General features: G+C 38.0%; 1 protein-coding gene across 1 annotated transcript in view; it reads right to left on the bottom strand.

The window, feature by feature from the left end:
• Nucleotides 1–18,980: 18,980 nt before the first annotated feature.
• Nucleotides 18,981–24,426, bottom strand: part of LOC135218535 (large ribosomal subunit protein uL22m-like) — a gene marked incomplete at its 5' end in the record, with an annotated part of 70,207 nt that continues 64,761 nt past the window's right edge. Inside the window, 1 exon segment of the mRNA XM_064254905.1 lies at nt 18,981–19,337. Coding sequence (XP_064110975.1) covers nt 19,114–19,337 — 224 coding nt within the window.

A 24,426-nucleotide genomic window follows, 5' to 3' on the forward strand; every position in this document is an offset into this window, starting at 1 on the left:
CTCTCTTTCTCCACACGTCTTGTCCATGGACTAAAGTACAGTGAATGGACGTTGTATGTCGGCCTCACCATATGCTCATACTTTGTTTCTCGCTGTTCTGTTTATCTCCGAGCCCTTAACTTTGCAATCTCCCTTAGAGATTTCTGTTGTGCGACCACTAAATCTTCAAATATAAATTAGTAGAACACCAGTTAATGTAACGTTACCAGCTATTACAGTGATACTGTTATGAGTGATATATGCAGAGTTCACTTTCTGAAGTATTGATGTTTTGCTTGGCGTTTTTCCATTTGATTTCACTCAGCATCCCCTCATGCGTTGCAACGATCCCTGCACTTCAGATCCATTCATGAGGGTCCTGCTTGTGTGTCTTCAGTAGGTCAACGGTGCCACTCAGTTGACATTTCCAGTGCCATATATGATCAAGCGTTCCCAGTCCCAGAACCCAGTGTGAAGAGTGTGCCACAGGTTTTACCTTGTAGACCATTTCCCTGCAAGCATCCTGATCTCTTTCAATTTTCATTTTATGATTTCAACCGTTTTGGGTTAATGTACATAGCTGCAGTATTGTGGCACAATGTTTTGTTTGTTACCTTTTAAAGTAACTGAGAGTGCCACAGAGCTCTATTGTTAGCTCCTGCATATTAATACTTCTTTCTGTTTGAGTGAATTATATCTATTTTAGTGGACATCCTAAATTTACCTCATATGCCTAGTAGTTGTTGGTACTAATTTAATTTTTCACTAAGGAACTTTTTTCTGAACACTGGTATGTGGCTAACTTAGGCATATTGCGCTCTGTACCTAGGTCCAAATTAGTCATCCATTTCCATTTTCCCAGCCACCCTACCATGTGATATTATATATAGTGTGTATGTATATATATATATATATATAATATATATATATATATATATATATATATATATATAGATAGATAGATAGATAGATAGATATAGATATATTACTGAGGATAAATCCTTTTCCCAAGCAAACTCTCCAGCTCATAGTAATTTCAATGTAAAGAAAATAAGAATAAAATAGATTCTCCTCATTTTAATTCAAACTGCAGGTAACATTCGCCCCTTTCATCCTCCCTCTCTGCCTTCCTGGGGTAATCCTTAATCCTTCTCTATGTTCAAAGTGACTGCCGAAAGATTCCTCTTCCCGGTGCTAATCCTTGCTGGAGGCGGGAATATGGAACCTGGCGGAAACCCAAAAGAGAAAGCACCATCCTACAAACTGCCAAAGATGCACATGGACGCCATGATTTTTGCCAGGTGACCTCTCCACCACGTGACTTGATGACCCCAATAATATCTATGCCCAGACTCATCCCTCTGAGGTTACTTAAGCCCCTTGGACTGGAGTCTCACCCTCAGATCAACTTGAATTATTTTCATTTCCATTGTACAAAGACCCACTGTGATTTTTTATTGGATTATCAAGCAGTAAAGTAATTGTACATTTAATTGCTTTAGAAATGAGTCGCCTTGGCATCTTCTGTGCACTCGCTCATTTCCCTTTAGCCAGCGTTAGTGTTTCTTGCGAGTAACCGTCTTGCATACCATTGCAGATCTTCCGTGGCTGTGGAGCCAACTCTTCAGCTCTATCATATATGCAGTGGCCTTATGTCACCCCTATTCTTAACTCCCTGCGATGATTCATTAGTGAAGACATATTGACGCAGAATATTTATTTTGTAGTATATGATTCAGTCATTTAGGAGGACTGTTATTCCCTGCCCAGTAATTCCATTACCTTCTGATCTGTTTTATGTAAATATAATTAAGTGAAGCCCTTTTGTTGACATAGTGTTTACCTCATTTGAAAAAGGCCCTAAACCATTATTTAACCCTTAATTGATGTGCTATGGATCTGCTCAGACAATCTTACAATGCCAGAGCTCCCAGGAATTTAAGGTAGTTTCTTGGTAACAATAACGAAATGCCTGTGAACATCCATTGTGCCCAGAATTCCCATAAATATCTAGAGCAATATCATAGCAATTGGTGAGTTGGCCAGTTTGCGTGCAGTGTGCCTTGTAAGATCCCTGCAGTTGCAACTATCAACTGAATAGTGATTGCAAAGCTGGTTGTAATTTAGAAACGAACCTTTTATTAGCGTTTTTCCCCTTTCACAAGCACATGAGAAGAGCCAAAGTTAAACAGAGTACTACGTACAAGTGTCAACCAATATAAATTTTTGTTTAGGTTATAACTAGGTGTGAAAAGTGATTGCAATTAATGGTAGGAATTGATTGACCACATGCATACCAAATGAGTTCATGAGAAGAGAATTACTAACCCTTACACGAGTCTTTGATGGCTAACGCATGATAGCTTGCATGATTTTCACGATAGGATATTTAGGAAAAGTGAAAAGTGAAGTTAAAAGTGTATAAACAGAATATTGCCCTTATTCCTTCGTCCATGTGTTAGAAAAATTTGAAGGTCCCAAATTCTTAGTTAGGCACATTTATTAGGCGACCCCAGGAATTATCCTCTCTCTCTTGATCGATAGGTAAATTTAGGAAGTATGATCCATTGTTGTCCTCAAATTAAGACTCGTAAATTCCAATTTGGAATCTTCAATTCCAGGCCACGTGGCCCTAAAAACAAATTTGCCATATCTAATTCCAGCCCTTTGAAAGAATTCCTTTGTAAGTAGCGCATGCACTGTGCTCAAATGTCATTTTCTTCCAGAAGTTGATTTCATTCATACGTCCCTGAAGCCCGCCGAATCTTAAGAATAAAATTTTAAATGTAAACAAAGGCTTACGAGACAGGAAAAGTAAACAGAGAATATCAATCCCCAAGTGCAAGTTGGGCTCATTGTGTAATGTAGATTCATTACTGCGAACAGGAGACTTCACTTCTGCAGTTCGGGCCTGCCATTCATGGTAATCTTAAGTAATTTCCTTAGCCCCCTGAAAATTTAATATCTAATAAGATCAATTTACTATTCTTGCCACTCCACTTACAATTACTTTGACAGTGCAAATCACTGCACTATAAGTGTATACCCTGTGTAAGCGTACTATTAGTCCTGGAAGCATTTCTCGTAAAAATAAAATATTTATAAAGGCTTACATCCCCCCTTGTGCTAATCCCCTGTTATCACAAACATTGAGTCTTACTCAGACATTAAATTCAGTCCTATCAAACCTTGAGTCTTATTCAGACATATTGTAATGGGAAAAATATTCCTTTAATTATTAGTGATTTATTTAGGAATTGATTCATCATCATCCTCTAATATCTTTACACTACTGTTGTAAGAGTGATTGGAGCTGTGAAATGTTTTTGTTTTTGTTGTGGACACGAGTGCGTGGCACTGTGGCCAGTCCCTTATTTTGTTTTTCTTTCACTTTGAGTATGGGAGCGCTGGCCTGAGTCTTTCATCTGCAATTTGGTAACATTAGCAACACATGTAAGAATCACGTCAACCGGTCCACCCTTCATTCTGGCTATTTTACCAAATTATGAATACAAATTATTATGCATCCCTTGCAAGGGATCTAGTCCAGGAGTTCTGAAGACTAGGTAAATTAACCAAGTCCAGGAGACTAGGCCTGGGAGAAATTTTGCATGTTGTAATTAGTAACAAAGAAACAAGCTGAGTACCAGGAATTTTCTTCAATACCCCTAAAATGGAAATCAGCACTTCAATTGCCTCCCAGTGGGAAGACATCACCTGGCCTCATCAGTAATAAGACCCATACACACAAGGAATATCATGTAATAGCAGTAGGACAGGACTACCCTAATTCCCAGGCAGCGTAAGGGTCATTAGTCTTCATACCCACCGTGTCAACTATGACACAGTACCATTCTCCGACCCCTGTCTCCAGGCAAGAAGATTGACAACAGTGCATATGTATACTAATAGTATTATTATTCTCGTATTGTAATGTCATGGTGAGGGAAAAATCCTCCTGTGACAATATTAAATTTGGTCCTCTTAAATCTTGCTTCTTATTCAGATATATTGAACCTTTGAATCTTATCCTCCTGAACCTTGTTTTTTCAGACATATTGAACCTTAAGTCTTATTCAGACATTAAATTCAGTCCTCCAACTTTGAAGTCTCATCCAGACATATTAAACCTTGAGTCTTATTCAGACATTAAATTCGGTCATCCCAACCCTTTGAGTCTTATTCAGACATATCAAACCTTGAGTCTTATTCCAAACATATGGAATCTGTTCATTTGAACCGCTTGATCCATTTAGTACAAACAACATTATCTTTTCAGACACCCTGAGTCCTATGTGACACCCTGATTTGTTTAGCACAATTCTAAGTTCCAAGGAACACTCACAGTCTTTCCTTTCGACCAATTAGGTCACTCAGGTCACAATTAGACTGTGCCAGTACCACCTCACCTGCAGAGGGCAGTTCATACTTGCCCATGTTGTACCATTAACCACTTCCCTGTACCTTAAGTCTTTAGTGTTATATCAATGGGGCCATGCCCATACAAGCATCATCTCAAAATGGTTACCAGATCCCAGCAAACTCAAGATTTCAAGTACTATATGGCCACTGGTAAGGAACTGGGGCTAGCAGAAAAAGCCCTGCAGGAGTGGGTCCAAGAGAGAGTGCTCTGGCAAGGAAGAGAGGCAGAGAAGGAAGCAGAAAAAGCAGAGAAGGAGAAAGAAAGAATAGCCCAGGAAAGAAGGGAAGAAGCAGAGAGAGCAGGGAAGGAGAAAAAAAGAATAGCCCAGGAGAGAAGAAAGAAGCAGAAAGGGTACTGAGGGAGAAAGAAAGAGCACATCAGCTTGCAATGTTAGCCCAAAGAGGGCACAACACCGCCACCACCACCCCACATGCAATCCTGAGCAGTATAGGCTCCCCTGAAGCCTGGCTCCATCATATCGAGAAGGTCCTGAAGACATACATGCCTTCTCCTGAAGAAGTTTCTGATCCAGGGCAAACACCTTGAAGGAAAAGGAGCCATTGCATTCAATGCTTTCCCACCCGAGGAGCAAGGAGATCTCACCCTTGTCTGCCAAGCCATCATAAAGGCTTTCAAGATAACTCCCGACCATTGGAGGAAGCAGTGGAGAGATGCCCAAGGAGGCAAGTCAAACCTGGTCATAACTCATCTTCAAAAAGAATCAAGCACTGAAACAATGACTAGACTCTCTCCAAGCCTTTAAAATGGGGGACGTCCCCGAACTCTTCCAGCTCGAGGAATTCTTCCTTTAAGGCCCGCCAGCCCTTGCCATCCACCTATACTCTCAACTGCAAATCAAGAATGGACACCCCCCTAAGAAACCAGTGTGCGCACATAGCAAATAAGGTAGGGCACCCCATAGAACAGTGCTGCTGAAGGCACCTGTTACACCCCAAAATGGGAATCACCAGCCTGCGCCCTCCACGGGGGCAGTGCCACGCAAAGATTTTAGCAGAAGCTATTGCACTACTTACAAGATTTATGGCCACTCAGCTTAATGGGTTAAATGCCCTAGCAAAACTTGTACCCCAGCCATTGCTTTGGCAGTTACAAACCCAGAAACCTTAGGGGCCCATTTCTGTTGCACCTCCGAGAGGTAGTTACCCCAGCTGCCAGTTCACTGCATGCAATGACACTGGCGTGCAAATTTCTCTCATAACAGAAGACAAAGTCCCTTATGGAGCTGTGAGGACTGTTGCTAGATCTTGTCCGGAATGCCTCTGCCAATATCAACATGGTACTGTCTCCTCAAGGAATATTAACTGCATGACTATGTGACTCAAAAGTCTTTTATTAATAAGTGCATGGTATAACAATATTAACCTCTTGATATTAGGCCAAGTTTATTATCAATTGATTAAGTAAACATCTTGATTTATGTTGTATTCTGTACATACTGCTTCATATCTTCTTGTTTCCTTCTTAAAAGATAAAATTATTGCTATTGTCTGCACCATGAACTTATTCTGCGATTAATGTCCGTGTCACAATGATAGTTTGTCACTTGTAATTAACAGTTCTGCAGAAATTTAAGTTAGAACCTAAGGTACTGAAAGGGAAGTGAGAGAGCGAATAAAGTATGAAAGAGGAAATAAGAGAAAATAAAAATCCTTAAATGAATTTGCTTGCTGGTAACCATTCTCACCCAGTCTAGGGTGTGAATGTTAACTTCAATGTAAAGAAACTAAGAATAAAATTCCAACTACCGGTAACATTCTGTTCTTTCATTCTCCCTCGCTGCCTTCCTATAAAATGGCTTATTTTGTTAGTTGAAACCCAAGGAAAACCCACTAAAGATGTTTATACTTTATTTTTTTAAGTTTTATCACAAAAAGTGCATTTTATGATGAAATTGATAAAAAGAACAAGAATTTGTGGATATTTCTCAGAAAAATACTGCGAATAGGCAAAGTTCCCGCGAATGATGGGGGGGGGGGGGTGGGGGGGGGGGAGGGGGGGGGGGGGAAAGTTATGTTACAGAGAGAAATCTGCGAATGGTTAAGTCCACAAATCCGGAGAATGCGAATAGGGGGGCCCCACTTATGCCCAGACTGATCCCTCCATGGTCACTTAAGCCACTTGGACTGGAGTCTCACTCTCAGGACTCGGAACAAAAACTATTATCGGCAGCTCGCTAGTAATTTATAGCCAGAAAACAATTCATAAATTGCCAAAGTTATGGCCTAAAGAAAAAGTATAACGTACAATTTACTTTATGATGGAAAATTGTAACATCCGAGAATTACTCTTATGGCAAAACTATTATCAGAGCTGCCAGTAGCCTAAACAGCAAACAAACCATAAATGGTAATTAATGGCGTAGTTTACCGGCAGCTTGTTGATGACTTAGCTGAACCAACATAAAAACAAAATAGGAAATAAGTCATCCAGAAAGATTTCAGCTTGAAGGCTACAACATTCGTGTTCCGATAGTTAATTTAAAGAAGCCTCCATCGGAATCCAGTAAAATAACCAGAAAATAGTGAATAAAGCTACCGTCAGGCCAGGTGCTGCTAACAAAGAAGGCGGGAAACAAATGAGGATTGGCTGCTTCTTTCCAATATTCTGTTAGTGGGACAGGCTGTCACCTACACAAACTATATTGAAGTGCTACCCGTGAAATTTTTAATCTAAGCTGCTGTTTAAGAGGAAACTATAGCTATGAAATTACTTGGTAAGTTACTGAAATAAAATTTATTAGAAATCACAAATGAAGGCAAATGCAATATTTTGGCCTCACTCGACATCAGCATGGCTGCAAAATAAATTTGGGGAAATAGTTTATTATTTATTATAAAGGATTAGTTTATCCAGACCTCTGAGCCTAACAACGGTTCTCTCGGGCTGGTTTTCAGGAATTAATCCTCAGAGAAAAAATTTAGACTTTATTTAGGAAACCAGTTTTACTTAGGACTATGATGATCCTATTAAATACAAAATCTTTGCCTTCAGCAAGAATGCCTTTCATTGTCGTTTTTTGCTAATATAAGTTTCTTTGATGGTTCCAAATTGGACAATTGACTAATAAGTGTTGGACAGTCATTGGTGTCTGGCATGTAGTACTAAATTTCATTGGGTCTGGGTGCGGATTTGACATCAAATGACTGTGTGAAAATCTAGTATGACCTATACGTAGTCTTGTTAGTACCACTTCTTTTGCTCTTTCTTTTTGAAATGATGACATCCATAAAATAACTTCGCTTTTTATATTTCTCAGTTTGTTTGTAGTTGACACTGATGTCCAATCTATTTGCCAGTCTTGATTTATTAGAGGCTTAATTGAGGTTATCCAGTCTGATACTGGGGCAGGTGTCATTGCTTATGGAATAGTGGAAGCTAACTTGGCAACTGTACCTGCTTTTTCGTTTCCTTCTATTCCCACGTGCCGGAATCCAGCATATTTTTATTAATAGTCCCGATTGAACAAGTTGGTGTATTTTTATTTGGATTTCTTGTACAAGGTGATTTGTAGACTTGTACTTGTATATACACTTTACAGCATTAATACCACTTCGTGAGTCACTGAAAATTATGGTGGAAATTGCTCTCTTCTTAGATATTATGTCTAGCGCTATTCGTATGTCTGCAAGTTCAGCAGTGCATACTGATGATATTGGGGGAAGACTTATCTTAACTAACTCATCTTTTGAGAATGCTGAAGCTCCTACTCCTGTGTTGTTTTTTATCCATCTGTATAGATCATAAGTTGATCTCCCTTTCTTCTGATGTGCTCCAATGCATGTTGGCGGTACTTTTCTGTGTTTACCATATTTCTTTTTAGTAGATATGATAGAGCAGTACATATTCTTACTATTTTCAAAGTCCAGTGTGGTGGGAATTCCATTGCTGGATGGAAAATTGGTTTAATATTATGCGAATTAATTAAATATTTGGTTCTTTGTGGGAAAGAGCTAGCACTATGGTTTTCTAATCTTTGGTTATAATTCAGGAAGCAGGTAGCAGCGGGAGATGTTCCTGCTTGAAGGGAAAGGCCCCTACGCATAGTTATCAAGTTTCAGTGATGTTTTAGGGGTAATATACCTGCTCCTACTAACAGGGAGTTTATAAGGGATGATTGAAATGCTCCCGTGCACAAACGTATTCCTTCATGATGCAGTGCATCTAGTGTATTTTGTATAGCTTCTGAAGCAGATGAATATATTGGGCAACAATAATCTATTATACGTAGATAGTACTGTTGCTTTGTATAACATAAGTATGGTGTTACGTCCAGTTCGCCATTTGGTATGAGATAGTTTTTCAATATGGCTATGGCTTTTATGCCTTTTGCTTTAATGTATCTGAGGTGTGCTTTCCAGTTCAGGTGCTGATCAAACACCATTCCTAGGTATTTGACATTTGTGCAAAATTTTATTACGGTATGTATTATAAAGATAAAGCTTAATTGTTTTTTTTTAACCATCTTTTATCTTTATAGAAAATTATTGCATTTGTTTCATCTATTGAAAATTGGAATCCTACTGAATTTGCCCAACTGGCAATATTTGAGATGGCTGTATTGACGATTCTTTGGGCATGTCTTAGAGTACTACTTGTATAATATATGGCAAAATCATCAACATACAAGCTGTTTTTAACTCCTTTTGGTAAATTTATTGTAATATCATTGATTGCTAAAGCAAATAGAGTACAGCTTAAGACACTGCCTTGATATTGTGTCTCCCTGTTGTATCATATCCTTTTTCTATGTCAAAAAATATTGCCACTTAATTTTTTCTGATCAAATCCTTTTTTGATATGATCCTCTACACAGGTTAATGGTTCAAGGGTTGATCGACCAGCTATTGATCCTGATTGCGGTTGGTGCTAGAATTGAATTTTTAGTTATGATATATGTTAGTTGTGAATCAACCATTTTTTCTAGTACGTATTTTACATAGACAGCTTGTCAAAGATATAGGTCTATAACAGGATGGATTACTTGAATCTTTCCCAGGTTTGTTTATTGGGATAATGAAAGCAAGTTTCCATTTATCTGGAAAAACAAGTTTCATCCAGATGGAGTTATAAAATTTTAGTAAATATGATTTGGCAATGGGGTCTAGTTTTTGTATATTTTATCATGGCCTGGAGCCGATGGATGACATGAATCTAGAGCATTGTTTAATTCGTCCATAATAAATGCTTAATTATATTCTAGATCTTCAATAGTTTCACAATTTAGTATAGTATCTTTCAGGTGTATTCTTATATTTTGAAAATGTTCATTTAGATTGGAGTAGGCACTTACGTTTTCAAAGTGTTTCCCTATTATATTCGAGATTTCATATGGGTCATGATATAGTTTCCTATTTAGGTTTATTGCACTTCTTGGGTGTCTTATATATTTTCCATTAATTTTTCTTATTTTCTGCCAAATATCTTTCATAGATATATATTTGTTGACAAGCTGGATACATAATTTTTCCATGATAATATTTTCTCAGATATTAGTTTTCGAAATTTAGAATTATATTTGTTATAGAAAGATTTAATATAATTGATTGTTATGTTGATGACCATTATCTTGTTTAGTATATTTGTATGGTAGGGCAATTTGTTGAGGGCTTTGAGCCGTGTCTTAAGTCTGCTAAGATTTTGACTTAGTATGTGTTTAATTTTGCTTAAAGTTGCTAAGGTTGGACTCCACCATTGGATTTATCTGGGTGTGGCCTTGTTTTAGGTATGCTTTTATCAGCAGTATTTATCATGAAATCCGTGAAGAATTCACTTATTGTATTGTGGTTTTGGTTATGCAGAAATGATGGCATATTTCTGGTATGTATATTGTAAATGTCCCAATCTGCTTTTTGGATATATTTTACAGGTGGCAATATGAAATTATTACTTAAATAATTAAGGAAGGTGGGCAAGTGGTCACTGGCATACGAGTCATCCAGGACATTCCACTCAAGTCTTTCAGCTAAGTCGACTGAGCACAGCGAGATATCTACTGAAATAAAAGTTCTACTGAAAAAAAGGTTGTGGGTATTGGAAAAGTAAGTTGGCACATCACTTTCATTTAGGCAGCATAGGTCATGCTCCAATACATATTTCTCTATGTTTGTTCCTGGTTCATCAGCAGGGTGACTGTTATCCCAAAGGGGACTATGAGCATTAAAATCTCCTACTATAAAGTAGGGGTTCATGTAGATTATTAATTAATGCTGGTAGATCACTGAAATTCGAGCTAAAATTTGGTTGAACGTATAATTTACAAATTGTGATCATATTTTTGTTTGGCATATATAATTTGATAGCTGTTATCTGATATGATGGAGATGTTATGTTTAAAAGTTCATAGGTGATACTATTATGAACATATATTGCTGTGCCCAGTGTTCCACCATCATTTCGTAAATAACAAGCAATTTTGTACTGTCGAATGTTTGTGGGGTTAGATCCTATGTGTTGTAGAAATGTACAAATTGGGTTGAGGTCTCGTATGATTCTTCGTAATTCACCCAGACGTAGTCGGGTTAAGAGGCCACCTATATTCCATTGAATAATTTTATATTCCATTATTGGGAGGAATTGGTGTTAAATTCTGTAAATTGATTGCCGATTTTACTTTGCCTCGAAGTTTATATGTACTATTTGAATTTATTTGTGGTTTTTTAATTGTTGTATTTGTATGTTGGTTATTAGATTCAGCAGTTGTTTGTTTTTTTCATAATTGAATATTAATAAGTCTATTTTTTATTTTATAATTTCTTTTTTGTATTTTAAGGATTCAGAACATTATTCGTTCTCATGTAGGTGTGTTAAAGGGCATTTCCTTAATTTAATTGTTTATACAATTTCATATTGTGTCCTCTGTCTTAGTGGTTAGTTGGTTATATGTACCTATGAAGCACTCATTACAACCACAAGACGAAGCTTGTTTGGTGGTGTTAATTATTGGTTCAGAAGTATTTGATCTAGCTTTAGAAATTTCTGGTTTTTGCAATTCTATTGGTCCCTTTCTGTAGTGATAAGGACTGTTGGTTTGAGGGGTTATATGTTTTGTTGTTGTTAATGGAATATTTGGGTCTTGTATATTTTGGTTTGGTTTAATGGTGTTTTTCATTAGTATTATTTGATGGGAATTGTAAAGAGTGATTAATTGACTCTTTACTGTCCAGATGTTGGCCGTTTGATTGGGATTGAGGGTAATTGTGTATTTCCACTTGTGATGAGGTTAGTACAATATCTTTTTTTAAAATGTTCTCCTGGTGTAGTTGGAGTTTCTTTGGATTGATTGTAATTTTCAATATTCACTTCCCTTAGGTGGGGTTCGTTCCAGTATTCTTTTCTTTTTGTCAGTTCGATTATTATTATTATTGGACTCCTCTTCCATTGGGAGTTCTTTTCCATGGATATCTGAATCTTCCATGTTAGTAGTGGTTTTGGTGGGTATAAATGATGTCTTTGATTTTTAGTTACATTTGAAAAGGTGGGGCTTTTGGATGGATTATTAACTCCTCTTACTTTTAGCTCGATTCTGGCTTCCATGACTGACATTCCTGTCCTGTTTGTTAACAACTGAAGTTCTGTGTTATATTAGTAGATGGAGCATTCTTTAGATTTCATGTGATGGGCTAGTCAGCAATTAATACATTTTGGGTGGTTACAGTTCCATTTAGTGGTATGGTTATCTGATGTGCAGACTGCACATATGCCCTACTATGGCATTTTTTTGTGTCCATACCTTGAGCACTGTGTACATTGTAGTGGTTTTGGAATGAAAGGACAAACTTCTCTATTTTGTCTGAGATTTTTTATTTTAACCCTTAAACGCTTAAGCGGTATTTCAGAAATCATCTCCCATATGCAGACGGGGTCCGGGAGTGAGCGCCAAAGCGGAAAAAGTTTTTCTTTCAAAAAATCACAGCACGCTTAGTTTTCAAGATTAAGAGTTCACTTTTGGCTCCTTTTTTTGTCATTGCCTGAAGTTTAGTATGCAACCATCAGAAGTGAAAAAAATATCATTATCATATATAAATATTGGAATATATGACAGCGTGAAAAAAAATTTCATATAATTGTATACAAATCGCGCTGTGAGCAAAACGGTTAAAGCTAATGAGTTAATTTTTTTTTCGTTGTATTGTACACTAAATTACAATAATTTTGGTATATAACAAATTGTAAAATGATCAAAGCAACACAGAGAAAATATCACAATATGATGCATGAATTCGTAAAGTGCGGACGTAAAAAAGTTTTTTTCAAAAATTCACCATAAATCGAAATAATGTGCTAGAGACTTCCCGTTTGTTGTGAAATGAAGGTAATTGATTGAATATTACTAGACTGTAATTGTTGTAGCTTACAATTACAGTTTTCTACCATTTCGGTAGAGTTAAAGTGGACCAAAGGTCAAATTTTTTCTATTTATCGTGATTTATATGAAAATATTTCAAAACTGATAAAATCTACAACCATGAGTTATTTTTTGTTGTATTCTACATGAAATTGCACACATTTTCATAAATAAAACTTTATGTAAGTGTCATGGTAATTGCTCTACAGCGAAGTAATATATAATAAAGGAAATGAAAATGCATTTTCTTCAAGTAGGTCTGCAGCAAAAAGGCATTCGCGCACGTGATGGAGGTGCCTGTTCTCAGGATGGTTCAAGAATCCCCAGGTGTGTCACAGAAACTCAACAGGCGCCGACGTGTCGTCAGAACACGCTGTGAAATATGATGCAATAATTAGTCGAGATCCTTCTAAGACGTTCCTGTTATCTTGGGAGCCTGTGACGTTCGCTGGTAGGCCCCGCCCCCCAGGTTGCCGTATACATGATTGCTTAGCGTTCGTTCGGTACTCGTAAGAGCTGAATGTAAACAATCGATTGGAAGGTTTTTTTTTGTTTGTTTGTGTATTATAGTTAATGATTAATTAATAATTATTTGAAATGAGTACATACTGATTATTTATACATTTTTTGGCATATTCTAAGCTTTTAGCTTCTTAGGTTTAGATGTCAGAATCATAGACTAGGCTACAGTAGCAACCGCTAACATAGGCTAGGCTTATTGCTGAGGGATAATATGCCAAAGTCCTAATATATGCAGTAAAAATGGGGTTGAACATTACATGCAGTTGAATATTACTCAAGTATGTACAGTATTTTGCCTTTTTGGAGTCATATTTCTTCCATCGGATCGGAGTCGTAACCCTAGAACATGTGTTGTAGGCCTGGAAATATAATTTACTGGGGTGTTTTTGGAGGGGTTGGAACGGATTAGCCATTTTAAATGTAAAATGTAGTCCAAGATACGAAAACCTCATGATACGAAGAGTGCCTCGGAACGGATTAATTTCGTATCTCGAGGTACTACTTTACGACTGGCGAAGTAGGAGAGATCAGATCATCAGTGAGAGACCAGCAGAGATCATCAGATCATCAGTGAGAGATCATCAGAGAAAGATAAGAGAAGAAGGAACAGACGAAGAATAAGAGAAGGAGGTGCTCGAGAAAGTGGTCTGATTCGAGTCAAGTTGTCCACAGTGAGAGAGAGAGAGAGAGACAGAAGTTAAGTCGTCCGTAGCCGGAAAGGGAGATATTCCGACGTTGAGCAAGCCTTCAGAGAAAAAACGTCCTACAAGTTGGTTTTGAGGAGTAACCTGCTCTTCGAGTATCAAGAAGACGTCTGAAGTTATAGTTCTCCTTTGTGAAGTCGTCGCTTCGAGGATTGATTTCCGACAGCTGCAAAACTTGCCAGCAAGTATTTTCATTACCTCACTGTTTCCCCAGTTCATGCAGTGTAAGATTTTACTTTTGTTATGCAAACAGGAGAAACCATTCTGCATTTATCTTTGTTAATAAGCTTGTAAATAAACCTTTGTTCTGTTTGTGTATCCTTCTATATTCGTATCCCCAGTTTCAACTGTTGGTGCTGAATTTTTTTTGTTTATTATAATATTGAACCTGTAGCAGACCTCTCTCGGGGTTCGTAACAAATGGCTAATATAAAACGGTGCAAACATAACAACAATCGGACATAAGAATTTCCGATTTTTTCAGCAGTTACCGTGCGGACATGAGAAATTTTTTTTTCAAAAATTCACCATAAATCAAAATATTGTGCTAGAGACTTCCAAATGAAGGTAATTGATTGAATATTACTAGAATGTAAATGTTTTAGCTTACAATTGCGTTTTTCGACCATTTGGGTCGAGTCAAAGTTGACCGAAGGTTGAAATTTTGGCACTTATCGTTATTTATATGAAAATATTTCAAAACTGATAAAAGCTACAACCATGGGTTGTTTTTAGTTGTATTCTACATGAAATTGCACACATTTTCATATATAAAACTTTATTTAATGGCTAATATAAAACGGTGCCAACATTACGACAATCGGACATACGAATTTCTGATTTTTTCGGCAGAGTTACCGCGCGGACATATGGAAAAAGTTTTTTTCAAAAATTCACCATAAATCGAAATATTGTGCTAGAGACTTCCAATTTGTTGCAAAATTAAGGTAAATGATTGAATATTACTAGAATGTAAGAGTTTTAGCTTACAATTGCGTTTTTCGACCATTTTGGATCGACCATTTCGGTCGAGTCAAAATTGACTGAAAGTTGAAATTTTGGCACTTATCTTGATTTACATGAAAATATTTCAAAACTGATAAAAGCTACAACCATGGGTTGTTTTTGGTTGTATTCTACATGAAATTGCACACATTTTCATATATAAAACTTCATGTAATGGATAATATAAAATGGTGCAAACATTACGACAATTGGATGAAAGAATTTCTGATTTTTTCGGCAGTTACCACGGGGACTTAAGGAAAAGGTTTTTCAAAAATTCACCATAAATCGAAATATTGTGCTAGAGTCTTCCAATTTGTTGCAAAATGAAGGTAAATGATTGAATATTACTTGAATATAAGATTTTTAGCTTACAATTGTGTTTTTCGACCATTTCGGTCGAGTCAAAGTTGACCAAAGTTTGAAATTTTGGCACTTACCATTATTTATATGAAAATATTTCAAAACTGATGGAAGCTACAACCATGGTTTTTTTTGTTGTATTCTGCATGAAATTGCACACATTTTCATTTATAAAACTTTATGTAATGGATAATATAATACGGTGCAAACATTACGACAATCGGACGAAAGGATTTACGATTTTTTCCGGCAGAGTTACAGCGCAGATGTAGGGAAAAAGTTTGTTAAAAAATTCATCATAAACCGAAATATTGTGCTAGACACTTCCAATTTGTTGCAAAATGAAGGTAAATGATTGAATATTACTAGAATGTAAGAGTTTTAGCTTACAATTGCATTTTTCGACCATTTCAGTCGAGTCAAAGTTGACCGAAGGTTGAAATTTTGGCACTTGTCGTTATTTATGTGAAAATATTTCAAAACTGATAAGTGCTACAACCATGGGTTGTTTTTGGTTGTATTCTACATGAAATTGCACACATTTTCATAGAAAACTCTATGTAACCGCTAATATAAAATGGTGCAAAAATTATGTGAGACGAAATAATTTCCGAGATGTGTCGCCTATGCTCTTTAGTGCAAGAAGAAAGAACTTCGCGCATGCGCGCCTGGGTAACGCTTGTAAACAAAACAACAGCTTGATCCGTGAACTCCCAGCATCCCTCAAGGCGTGTGATTTAAAATTTTTCACCAACTAGGCCTATAACTATTTTTCCTCAAATATTTAAAAAAATCATTTTTTGCGTCAACGTATCATACATCAATTAAGCACCCAACAGACAATTTTTGTCAACGTATAATACGTCCAATAGGCATTTAAGGGTTAAATGAGAGGTTTTGGCCTGTAAATTTTATTTTTGTAATGTTGATATTTGTATTCTTGTCTTTCCTACTTGAAATTGAGTATATTTCTAGATCGTGAATATTGTTATATCTCAATTTTAAGGAGTCTAGCAGTAGTTGTTTTGAAGGAAGTTCTTGTTCGTTGTTGGGTAGGATGACTGTACCCTGTACATAATTCAATGTTTCATGGCTTGTAATTGTTACTTTAATATTGTTTATTTCTGTTATACTAAAAAAGGCAGTGGACTACTTTTTATTGGTTACTTGGATAAGCCATTCATTGTCTTTGATGTGTCTACATTCCATGTTCAGTGTTGGATATATGTTAAGTAATTTGTTTTCTAGTATCGCTGCTGAGATTTTGTTGTCAGTTTTGAGGACTAGAAACCTTGACCAGTTATCTGGTCCAAAGACGTCATCAAAATGTACCAATGTGGGATTAAGTCTGTAACTTTTGTTTCTTTTTGGTCCTTGCTTTATGTACAATGCTTGTCTATTGGGATTTTTATATTTTTCTGTATTTATGGGAGGATTAATTGTCTCTAATTCAGAATTATTGTTCATTATAGGCAGTCCCCGGGTTACGACGGTCTCGGCTTACGACGTTCCAAGGTTAAGATGCTTTTCAATTATATTCATCAGACATTATTTCCAGGGTTACAACGCATGTTCCAGGGCTACGACACATGTTCCAGGGTTACGGCGCCTACAACACTCATCTGGCAGATGAAATATAACACCAAAAATGCAAAATAATCAATATTTGAAGGTTTTTTAGATGAAAAATGCCATAAGAATACAGTTTATGTAGTTTTCAATGCACCCAAAGCATTAAAAGTAAGGTCTTCTTAGGATTTTTGACGATGTTCCGGCTTACGACGATTTTCGGCTTACGATGCGTCTCAAAAACGGAACCCCCGTCGTAACCCGGGGACTGCCTGTATATGCTTCCATTGTTATGATATCGGAATTTAACAATTGATTTTTGTTTGTTTCTTTTTTACTTATGCACCATAATTGGTTTTCTGGCTCTGCTACTTCACTTGGAACAGGTGTTCCTTTGTAGCATTTATAGCACTTTCATTGCTTGAGGCAGTACCAAGGAAATTCGGGAGTGACATGCCAATAGTCATCAACTGTGCCAGAGTTTTTCCATCATGGGGCCAAGGGGTACTCAAATCATAACATGATTAGTATGGCCCAAGTGTGATCAGAACCCACTTGCTAGGACTAAGAGTAATACGATAATACAATTATCCCCATCCTAATCACATTATCGGCAAACCAGATAGAATGCCAAGAGTTCTATTCCCCCTGCGATCCGTCGTCCAGCTCCAGAGAATAGCTCCACCTGAAAAACAGGTCCGAACATTGTCGGGTAGATGATGGATCTACCACAGTTCTCACTATTTAGCTTCAGATTTAACTCCACACTAAGCCATCATATGTTTTCTTTTTTATTTGATTTTAAAAATTTTGGCAAAAATGGAAAAGTCCACAGATATTAACACGAAAATATATTATGTTATATGGGACTCTTGGGTTCGGACCTAGGAAGAAATTCCCAAGGTTCAAGAGCCCCCTCACCATGTCAAGGTGGTCCCAAAATGAAGGGGTGGGGAAATAGTTAACAAAGCTGTTAACAGCACTACATAATACAAACAAATAAGGCAGGTGACTGAAATATTTTGATAGTCGGATTAATCAGCCCTTAACCTTTACAAACCGAGCTGAAAAAACAATATGCAGCACCCAAAACTGGGCAAACTTTGAGGTTGGCCAATTTAAGAAATAAACACATAAATGGAAAGGGGAAAGGGAAAAACAAAACATAAATGGAAAGGGGAAAGGGAAAAACAAAACATAAATGGAAAGGGGAAAGGGAAAAACAAAACATAAATGAAAGGGAAAAAAAGTGGGAAAAGGAAACAAAACACAAAAATAAATGGGGGGTAAAGGGGAAACAAAAGGAAAAACAAAACATAAATGGAAAGGGGAAGACATCCAAATGCACATGAAAGAAAATTAAAAAAAAAAAATTCTCATAGCTTCCACAGGAAATTGAAAGTGACTATTTACAACCACTTTTTGGGCATCTTTAACAAGGCAATTGTAAGTTTTAGCAAGCTATACATGTTTTTTCTAATAATTTATTTTATTTTATTTAATTTTTAAAATTCTAATTACAGCTCAAATAACAACATAACAGATAAAAACTAAGTCAGTAACAAAATCTGAGTATATTTGTTGTAAAATATTTACATAAATTAACCGAGATCAAAGATGCAGTACTTTTTGGGGGGATTACACATTTTTTCTAATATTTCTTTGCAAAATTACAGTTACAACTGACATACTATCATAAATGATAAGAACTATAACCAACACCAACCCCTGGGTACATTTAGAGTAAATATATAAAAAGATGTCATGTGAGAGAGAGAAGCACAACATGCCTCCTTCAAGTCAAGAACACAACTGACTCATGAGACACCAACAAATGCTGAGCTGAGCTGAGCCAGTCTAAAAATTGCCATTAGTAAATTTATAAGCCATTGAAGTGAAGGAACCTCTTCCCTGCCCTATTCCTACAAATTGATGGCATGTAATATTGATACTCGCCATGATTTAATCTACCAACCACTCCAAACCTGTTATTGATACTCTTATGATGGTATCCATCCATTAAGGGTTAAGATTCATAAGGATACCAATGTCCCATTTAATCTGACATTTATTTGTCATATTTTACAAAATTAACACTGAAAAAATCACAAGCACTTTTATAAGTTACAAGTCCAGTATGTACGTATATACAAACTACAACTGTATAAATCATAAGAAATCCTTTAAATTACAAATTTGATATTCCGTTTACGCAAATCCTCCATCCACTGCTGAAGCATTTCAGGACCAGTAAGATGTCTTGTGTGAGGATAGTAGTGCTCAGGTGGTTCTCCTTCTTCTAGGGTAACAAAATAATGACAGTATCTATATCTGACAGTTCCAAATCTTCGACGAGCATGTCGACGCATACCTTTGATAACCATTCCTTTTGTAACAAACGATTCAGCTGTGTGGAAAACAATATTCTCAGGCATGGGTCATAAAACTATTTTTTTAAAAAGAAGCAATAAGCAAATACTCTATAACGGTATAAGTTTGAGTCAAAAAGATAAAAAATCATACAAATAGAAAATGCGATCATGTATATGAAATTTTTTTTATTTTTTCAGACAAATCCACTACAATATTTATTTAACCCTTTTTTGTGCTCAACTCATCACATATGTTTCAGTCCCTCTTAAGATAACGTAAACGGAAGTCAGATAATACAGCAAAGCATATTTGGGAGGATTTCCAATTTTCAAGTAACCAGAAGAATCCTTAAATGCAACCTTATATAAGTTTTAAAAAAATTACATTTCAATTCAAATCTACTACAATTCTCAATTACTAAGTGAGAATGACCAAGCTACTAAAACCCATAGACTGGCAGACTGAGACCTGGAGAGTTTACATGAAAGCTACTTGGGACTGATCTTAATTGGCCAGCAAGTAAAAAAAATAAATAAAAACTTTTAAGAAGAATGTTTTCATGGAAAACCCTCAGTCTTCACAGTCAAATTTCCCAAGCCACATAACTTCTGAAGTATTGCATTCAGAAGAAGACAAATCAACAGAAAGTCATTAACTAAGTTACAGCTTGTGTATGATCACATTTGATCCATCAGTAAGAAGGAACTGAGGGCTTCATTTTTTAAAAGGAAATTCCAAAACATCCTAAAACAATGGGACTTGGAACAGGGCAAGTATTATGATGATCAGTTTATGAAAAACTTTGCTATTATTGTAAAAACTTCAAATGTTTCATAACAAACCTACAATCATATCAACTTGAATTTTTATTCGGTGGAAAGTAAATGATCATGCCTAGACACTGCCAGTTCTAATATGTTAAGATGCACTTGGGGGCAGAAAACAGTCCTGAAGCCTATGTCTAAAAAGTCTCTTGGGTTCCTTTGAGTTGATGAAGGGTCTGCGAATGAAGTAATAATTTCTAATTGTAAGGCTTTCTAAAAAAAAAAAAAAAAAAAAAAAAAAAAAAAAAAAAAAAAAAAAAAAAAAAAGCAATAAATAAATCATCCACAAAACATGTGGCTGCCTGTACACTCAGAAATCTGTTCTACTGGTGAATGAAAATAAGCAGGGCTGGGTTAGAAAAAAAGAGAAAGAGGAAGAAGACTGCAAAACACCTTCCACTGAAATGATAATCTGACCAACCACAACCACTGGTTCCAATAAGTAATAGCAATTCCCTTGTCCATAAACTCTCTCAAACAGAAGGTGGTGGAAAAGGGATTTTGACAAAGGAAAAATCTATTCCTGGGTGAAGGCCTGTGTCGCCCAGTGAAATGTACCTTATAGCACTCATTTCAAGGTATAAATAATTGCTAAATATACCAGAGAAAAACGCCATATGGAAGTGCCAGAGTTACCACATCTGGATCGATCACCTTCACAGGTGTCGGTATAAAAACGGGGCAAGTGGATGCCACTACCACAGACCTCCAGCCAAATAGTCTCTCCTCTCTCAAAATCCCTCCCAAGAGAGGAGCCGTTACAACGATTCCCCTCCGCTCGTCCCTACTTCTGCCAAGAACTACATTCCTGAATACGCACCCAAGCTTGGGCCAGCTAAAGGGTGGTGAAAGGAAAAGAGAGGGATGGGTTCACTGGGTGACACAGGCCTTCACCCAGAAATAGATTTTTCCTTTGTCAAAATCCCTTTTCTGGGATTGGCCTGTGTCGCCCAGTGAAATAGTAACAGAGAATCAGCCATACAAGCTTGGGAAATCTAGAATAAGACTAAAACATTTATAAATATAAAAAGGAAAAATAAAACTTTTCCTTATCATCAAATTTTAATGATCTAAGATTAACAAAAACCAAAACAGGAGTACTGGTGTAATAAACATATATGGCCAAGTTCATACCATCACCAGGAAATTCAACATATTTAATGAATATACAGTTATATGAATAATGGACTATGTATAAGTACGGGAGTGGGCCGATAAGCAATCCAGTCCGATAAAAGAGGCAAGAAGGGAGGGAACACAAGCGAGGCAGGTAGGTGAGAGGGAGTACCAAAAAGTAATAATAGTGAAAAGAATGCTAATTAATATCCAACTTCACAAACTACATAATTAGGCTGTATCAGGTAAGACAACATTTCCTGCAGCCACTGCAGAAAATTTAAGGGCCTCTAAAGACTTTAGATAGTGGCGTTTAAATACTGTCGGGGATTTCCAACCCGTATACTTTTTGATAAATCAAAGTTCATATGAGGTAGCTACTGCTCAGATATCATGTACCTGAGGAACTGAATCCGGATTAGCTTGTTTAATAAAAGAAAGAATTTGTTGTCTGATGCCTTTTAAGGAAATGGTTCCACCTTTCTCTCTAATAAAAAGAGGACCTGAAGACTTAATAGAAGTCCTGTCAAGATAAGACTTTAATGTAATAACTGGACATAATGATGGGTCTTGTGGAAGAGGGACAATCTTCCATGGAGATCATCTGTTCTGAGGGTCTTCATTCTTTGCCAAGAATTTCAGGCCCGGAGAAAGTAGAACTTCTCCTGACGGGAGGAAATAAATATGATTTGGTTCTCTAGAGAGAGCTGACAGTTCTGATATTCTAGCACCTGAGGCCAGGCTCAGTAAAAATAATGTTTTCCTTAGAAGGGTTATATAAGAGCACGATTCATTATCAGTATCTGAGGCTAACTTGAGTACTTCATTTAAAAACCAGGAGACCGTATGAGGTCGATTTACTGGTCTCAGCCGAGCACATGCTCTAGGTATAGATGAGAAGTATGAATCTGTAAGTCAATATTAAAGCCAAACTGAAAAATCTTTTTCGGGGCGGACTTAGTCGTAGTAATGGTACTAGCGGCTAGACCTTTTTCGAACAGTTCTAAAAAATGAAATTGCCAGATTTGTAGTCATTGTCTGAGCACCTGATTCTTTTAGAAAGATGGCTAATTTCCTCACTGCTGAATCATATTGCCAGAGTGTCGATTCTCTTTTGTCTGATTCCACAAATAATGTGTTAAGCGGGTCAATATCAGCATTTTTCTGTGCCGCAAACTTCATGAAATCCATAAAGTTAGGGCATTCAGAACTCTTAAGGAAGCTGACACAGTCTGAGTTTGTACCACCTGAGTCAGCTTTGGGTTGGGAATCCTTCTGGGCCGGAGTTTCAACTCTAGTAGAAGAGGAAACCAATTGCTCTTCGGCCAGTTGGGTGCTGCTACCAACGCTATCTGCCCTTTGAAAGATCTGAGTTTGTGTAGAACTTTCATCAAAAGGTTTATTGGTGGAAACAGATAAATCTTCTGCCAATTGTTCCAGTCTATGGACATCGCATCTGTGGCATGAGCTAGAGGATCCAAAGTGGGAACCACATAACATGGAAGTTTGTGGTTGGATTCCGTGGCGAACAAGTCCACCTGAAGGTCCGGAATCTGTAGGCAAATCCAATTGAATGATTTTGCGTCCAGAGACCATTCCGATTCCAGTGGAGTTGTCCCCGATAGAGAATTCGCAATGGCATTTCGTACACCTGCCAGGTGAGTAGCTGACAGGTGCCAATGATGTTTCATTGCCAGCGACAAGATCGCTATCATCTTCTTCTGGTTAGGAGGGACGTGGCTTTGTCTAGGATGGAGAGGTCGCTGGACACCGAGTCTTTGCTGGCCTTGAGGAACAGTGATCTGTTGGAGTCGCAATTCTTGTTTCTAAGGACAGAACTCGAAAATGCGATAGACTGACACCGGGCTGACACCAAGGACCGACTGGTGCACCAAGCCATGTCTAAATCAGAGTCCCGCCCTCGGAGACATCCATCCCCTCCTCCTCCCCCGGTCCAGCAGGGCCTTCCCGTTTAACACAGCCCAAGTCTCGGGATCAACGCCCCTTTCGCTCTCGTTCTTTTAAACCAAGAAGAGGCCCCAGGGGCAGAGGTCAAAGGGGCCGTCGGTAGGTTGGGCGCCTCTCCCTCTCCTGCGCCATGGGTGGGGGGTGCCTGGGTGGCCATTGGATTAGATTAGATTATAAAATTTTTGGCACATAGCCAAGCGGGGTGGCCATTGGGCCAAGTGGCAGAGTTACGGGGCGGAGAAGTGGGTGGTAGATGTCCTTCGGGTGGGATACCTGTTGCCATTTGACTTCTCTCCTCCTCTGTCAGACAAGCCGCAGCTCAGGAAGACGTATCCCCCAGATTCTCTGAAGTTCTTGGCTCTTCGGGAGGAAGTGCATAAAATGCTGGACAAAGATGCAATAGCGGAAATAGTGCATCCGTCCCCGGGGTTTTACAGTGACATCTTCTTGGTGCCCAAGGCGAGGCGTCAGGAAGGTGGAGGCCTGTGATCGACTTATCCACCTTGAATAGCTTCATTTGGAAGACACGGTTCAAGATGGAGACCCCGCGCTCCGTGTTGGCAGCCGTGAGGGAAGGCGACTTCATGCCGTCGATAGACTTGAAGGACGCATACTTCCAAATCCCTGTTCATCCCATGTCCAGGAAGTTCCTTCGCTTCTCTCTGGTGGACAAGATCTTCGAGTTCAAAGCTGCGTCCCTCCTAACCAGAAGAAGATTAGCCCATAAATTGGCACTGAGGTGAGCCAAATAAGAAAACGCCTTGCCCCCTGCCCCGGACTAGAAGACTGGCAAGCGAGGCAGCACTCACCAACCCTTCAGGGGACCTGTCAGAAGCTATCTTGGCAATCACCACAGACCAAAGGTCTAGCCAAGAAACCGTCTGCAACATGGAGGCCGCCGTAGATTCCAAAGCTAAGGCATCTTGCGGAGACAAGGACGGAGCCACTGACTTCACCTGTTCCAAAGTCAAACCCGGCTTTAGGCGAATGACGTCTGGGTTAAGGTGGCGTGACAACAAAAACGCAGAGCTCGTAGCATAGTACTTCCTATGTCTTGTGAGAGGTGGGGGTAGTAGTTTGGTAGAGCCTCTCGAGCAAAGTGAACCGTCCCGGTCAGAAACAGAGGCGTTAACCTTCTGTACGACCGACTGAACGTGCCCTGACAACAGCAGCTGAAGAGATGATTTGGGGTCCTGAGTAGCTCCCACCAAGGCT

This window comes from Macrobrachium nipponense, chromosome 9, assembly GCF_015104395.2.
Source record: "Macrobrachium nipponense isolate FS-2020 chromosome 9, ASM1510439v2, whole genome shotgun sequence".
Classification (NCBI taxonomy): domain Eukaryota; kingdom Metazoa; phylum Arthropoda; class Malacostraca; order Decapoda; family Palaemonidae; genus Macrobrachium; species Macrobrachium nipponense.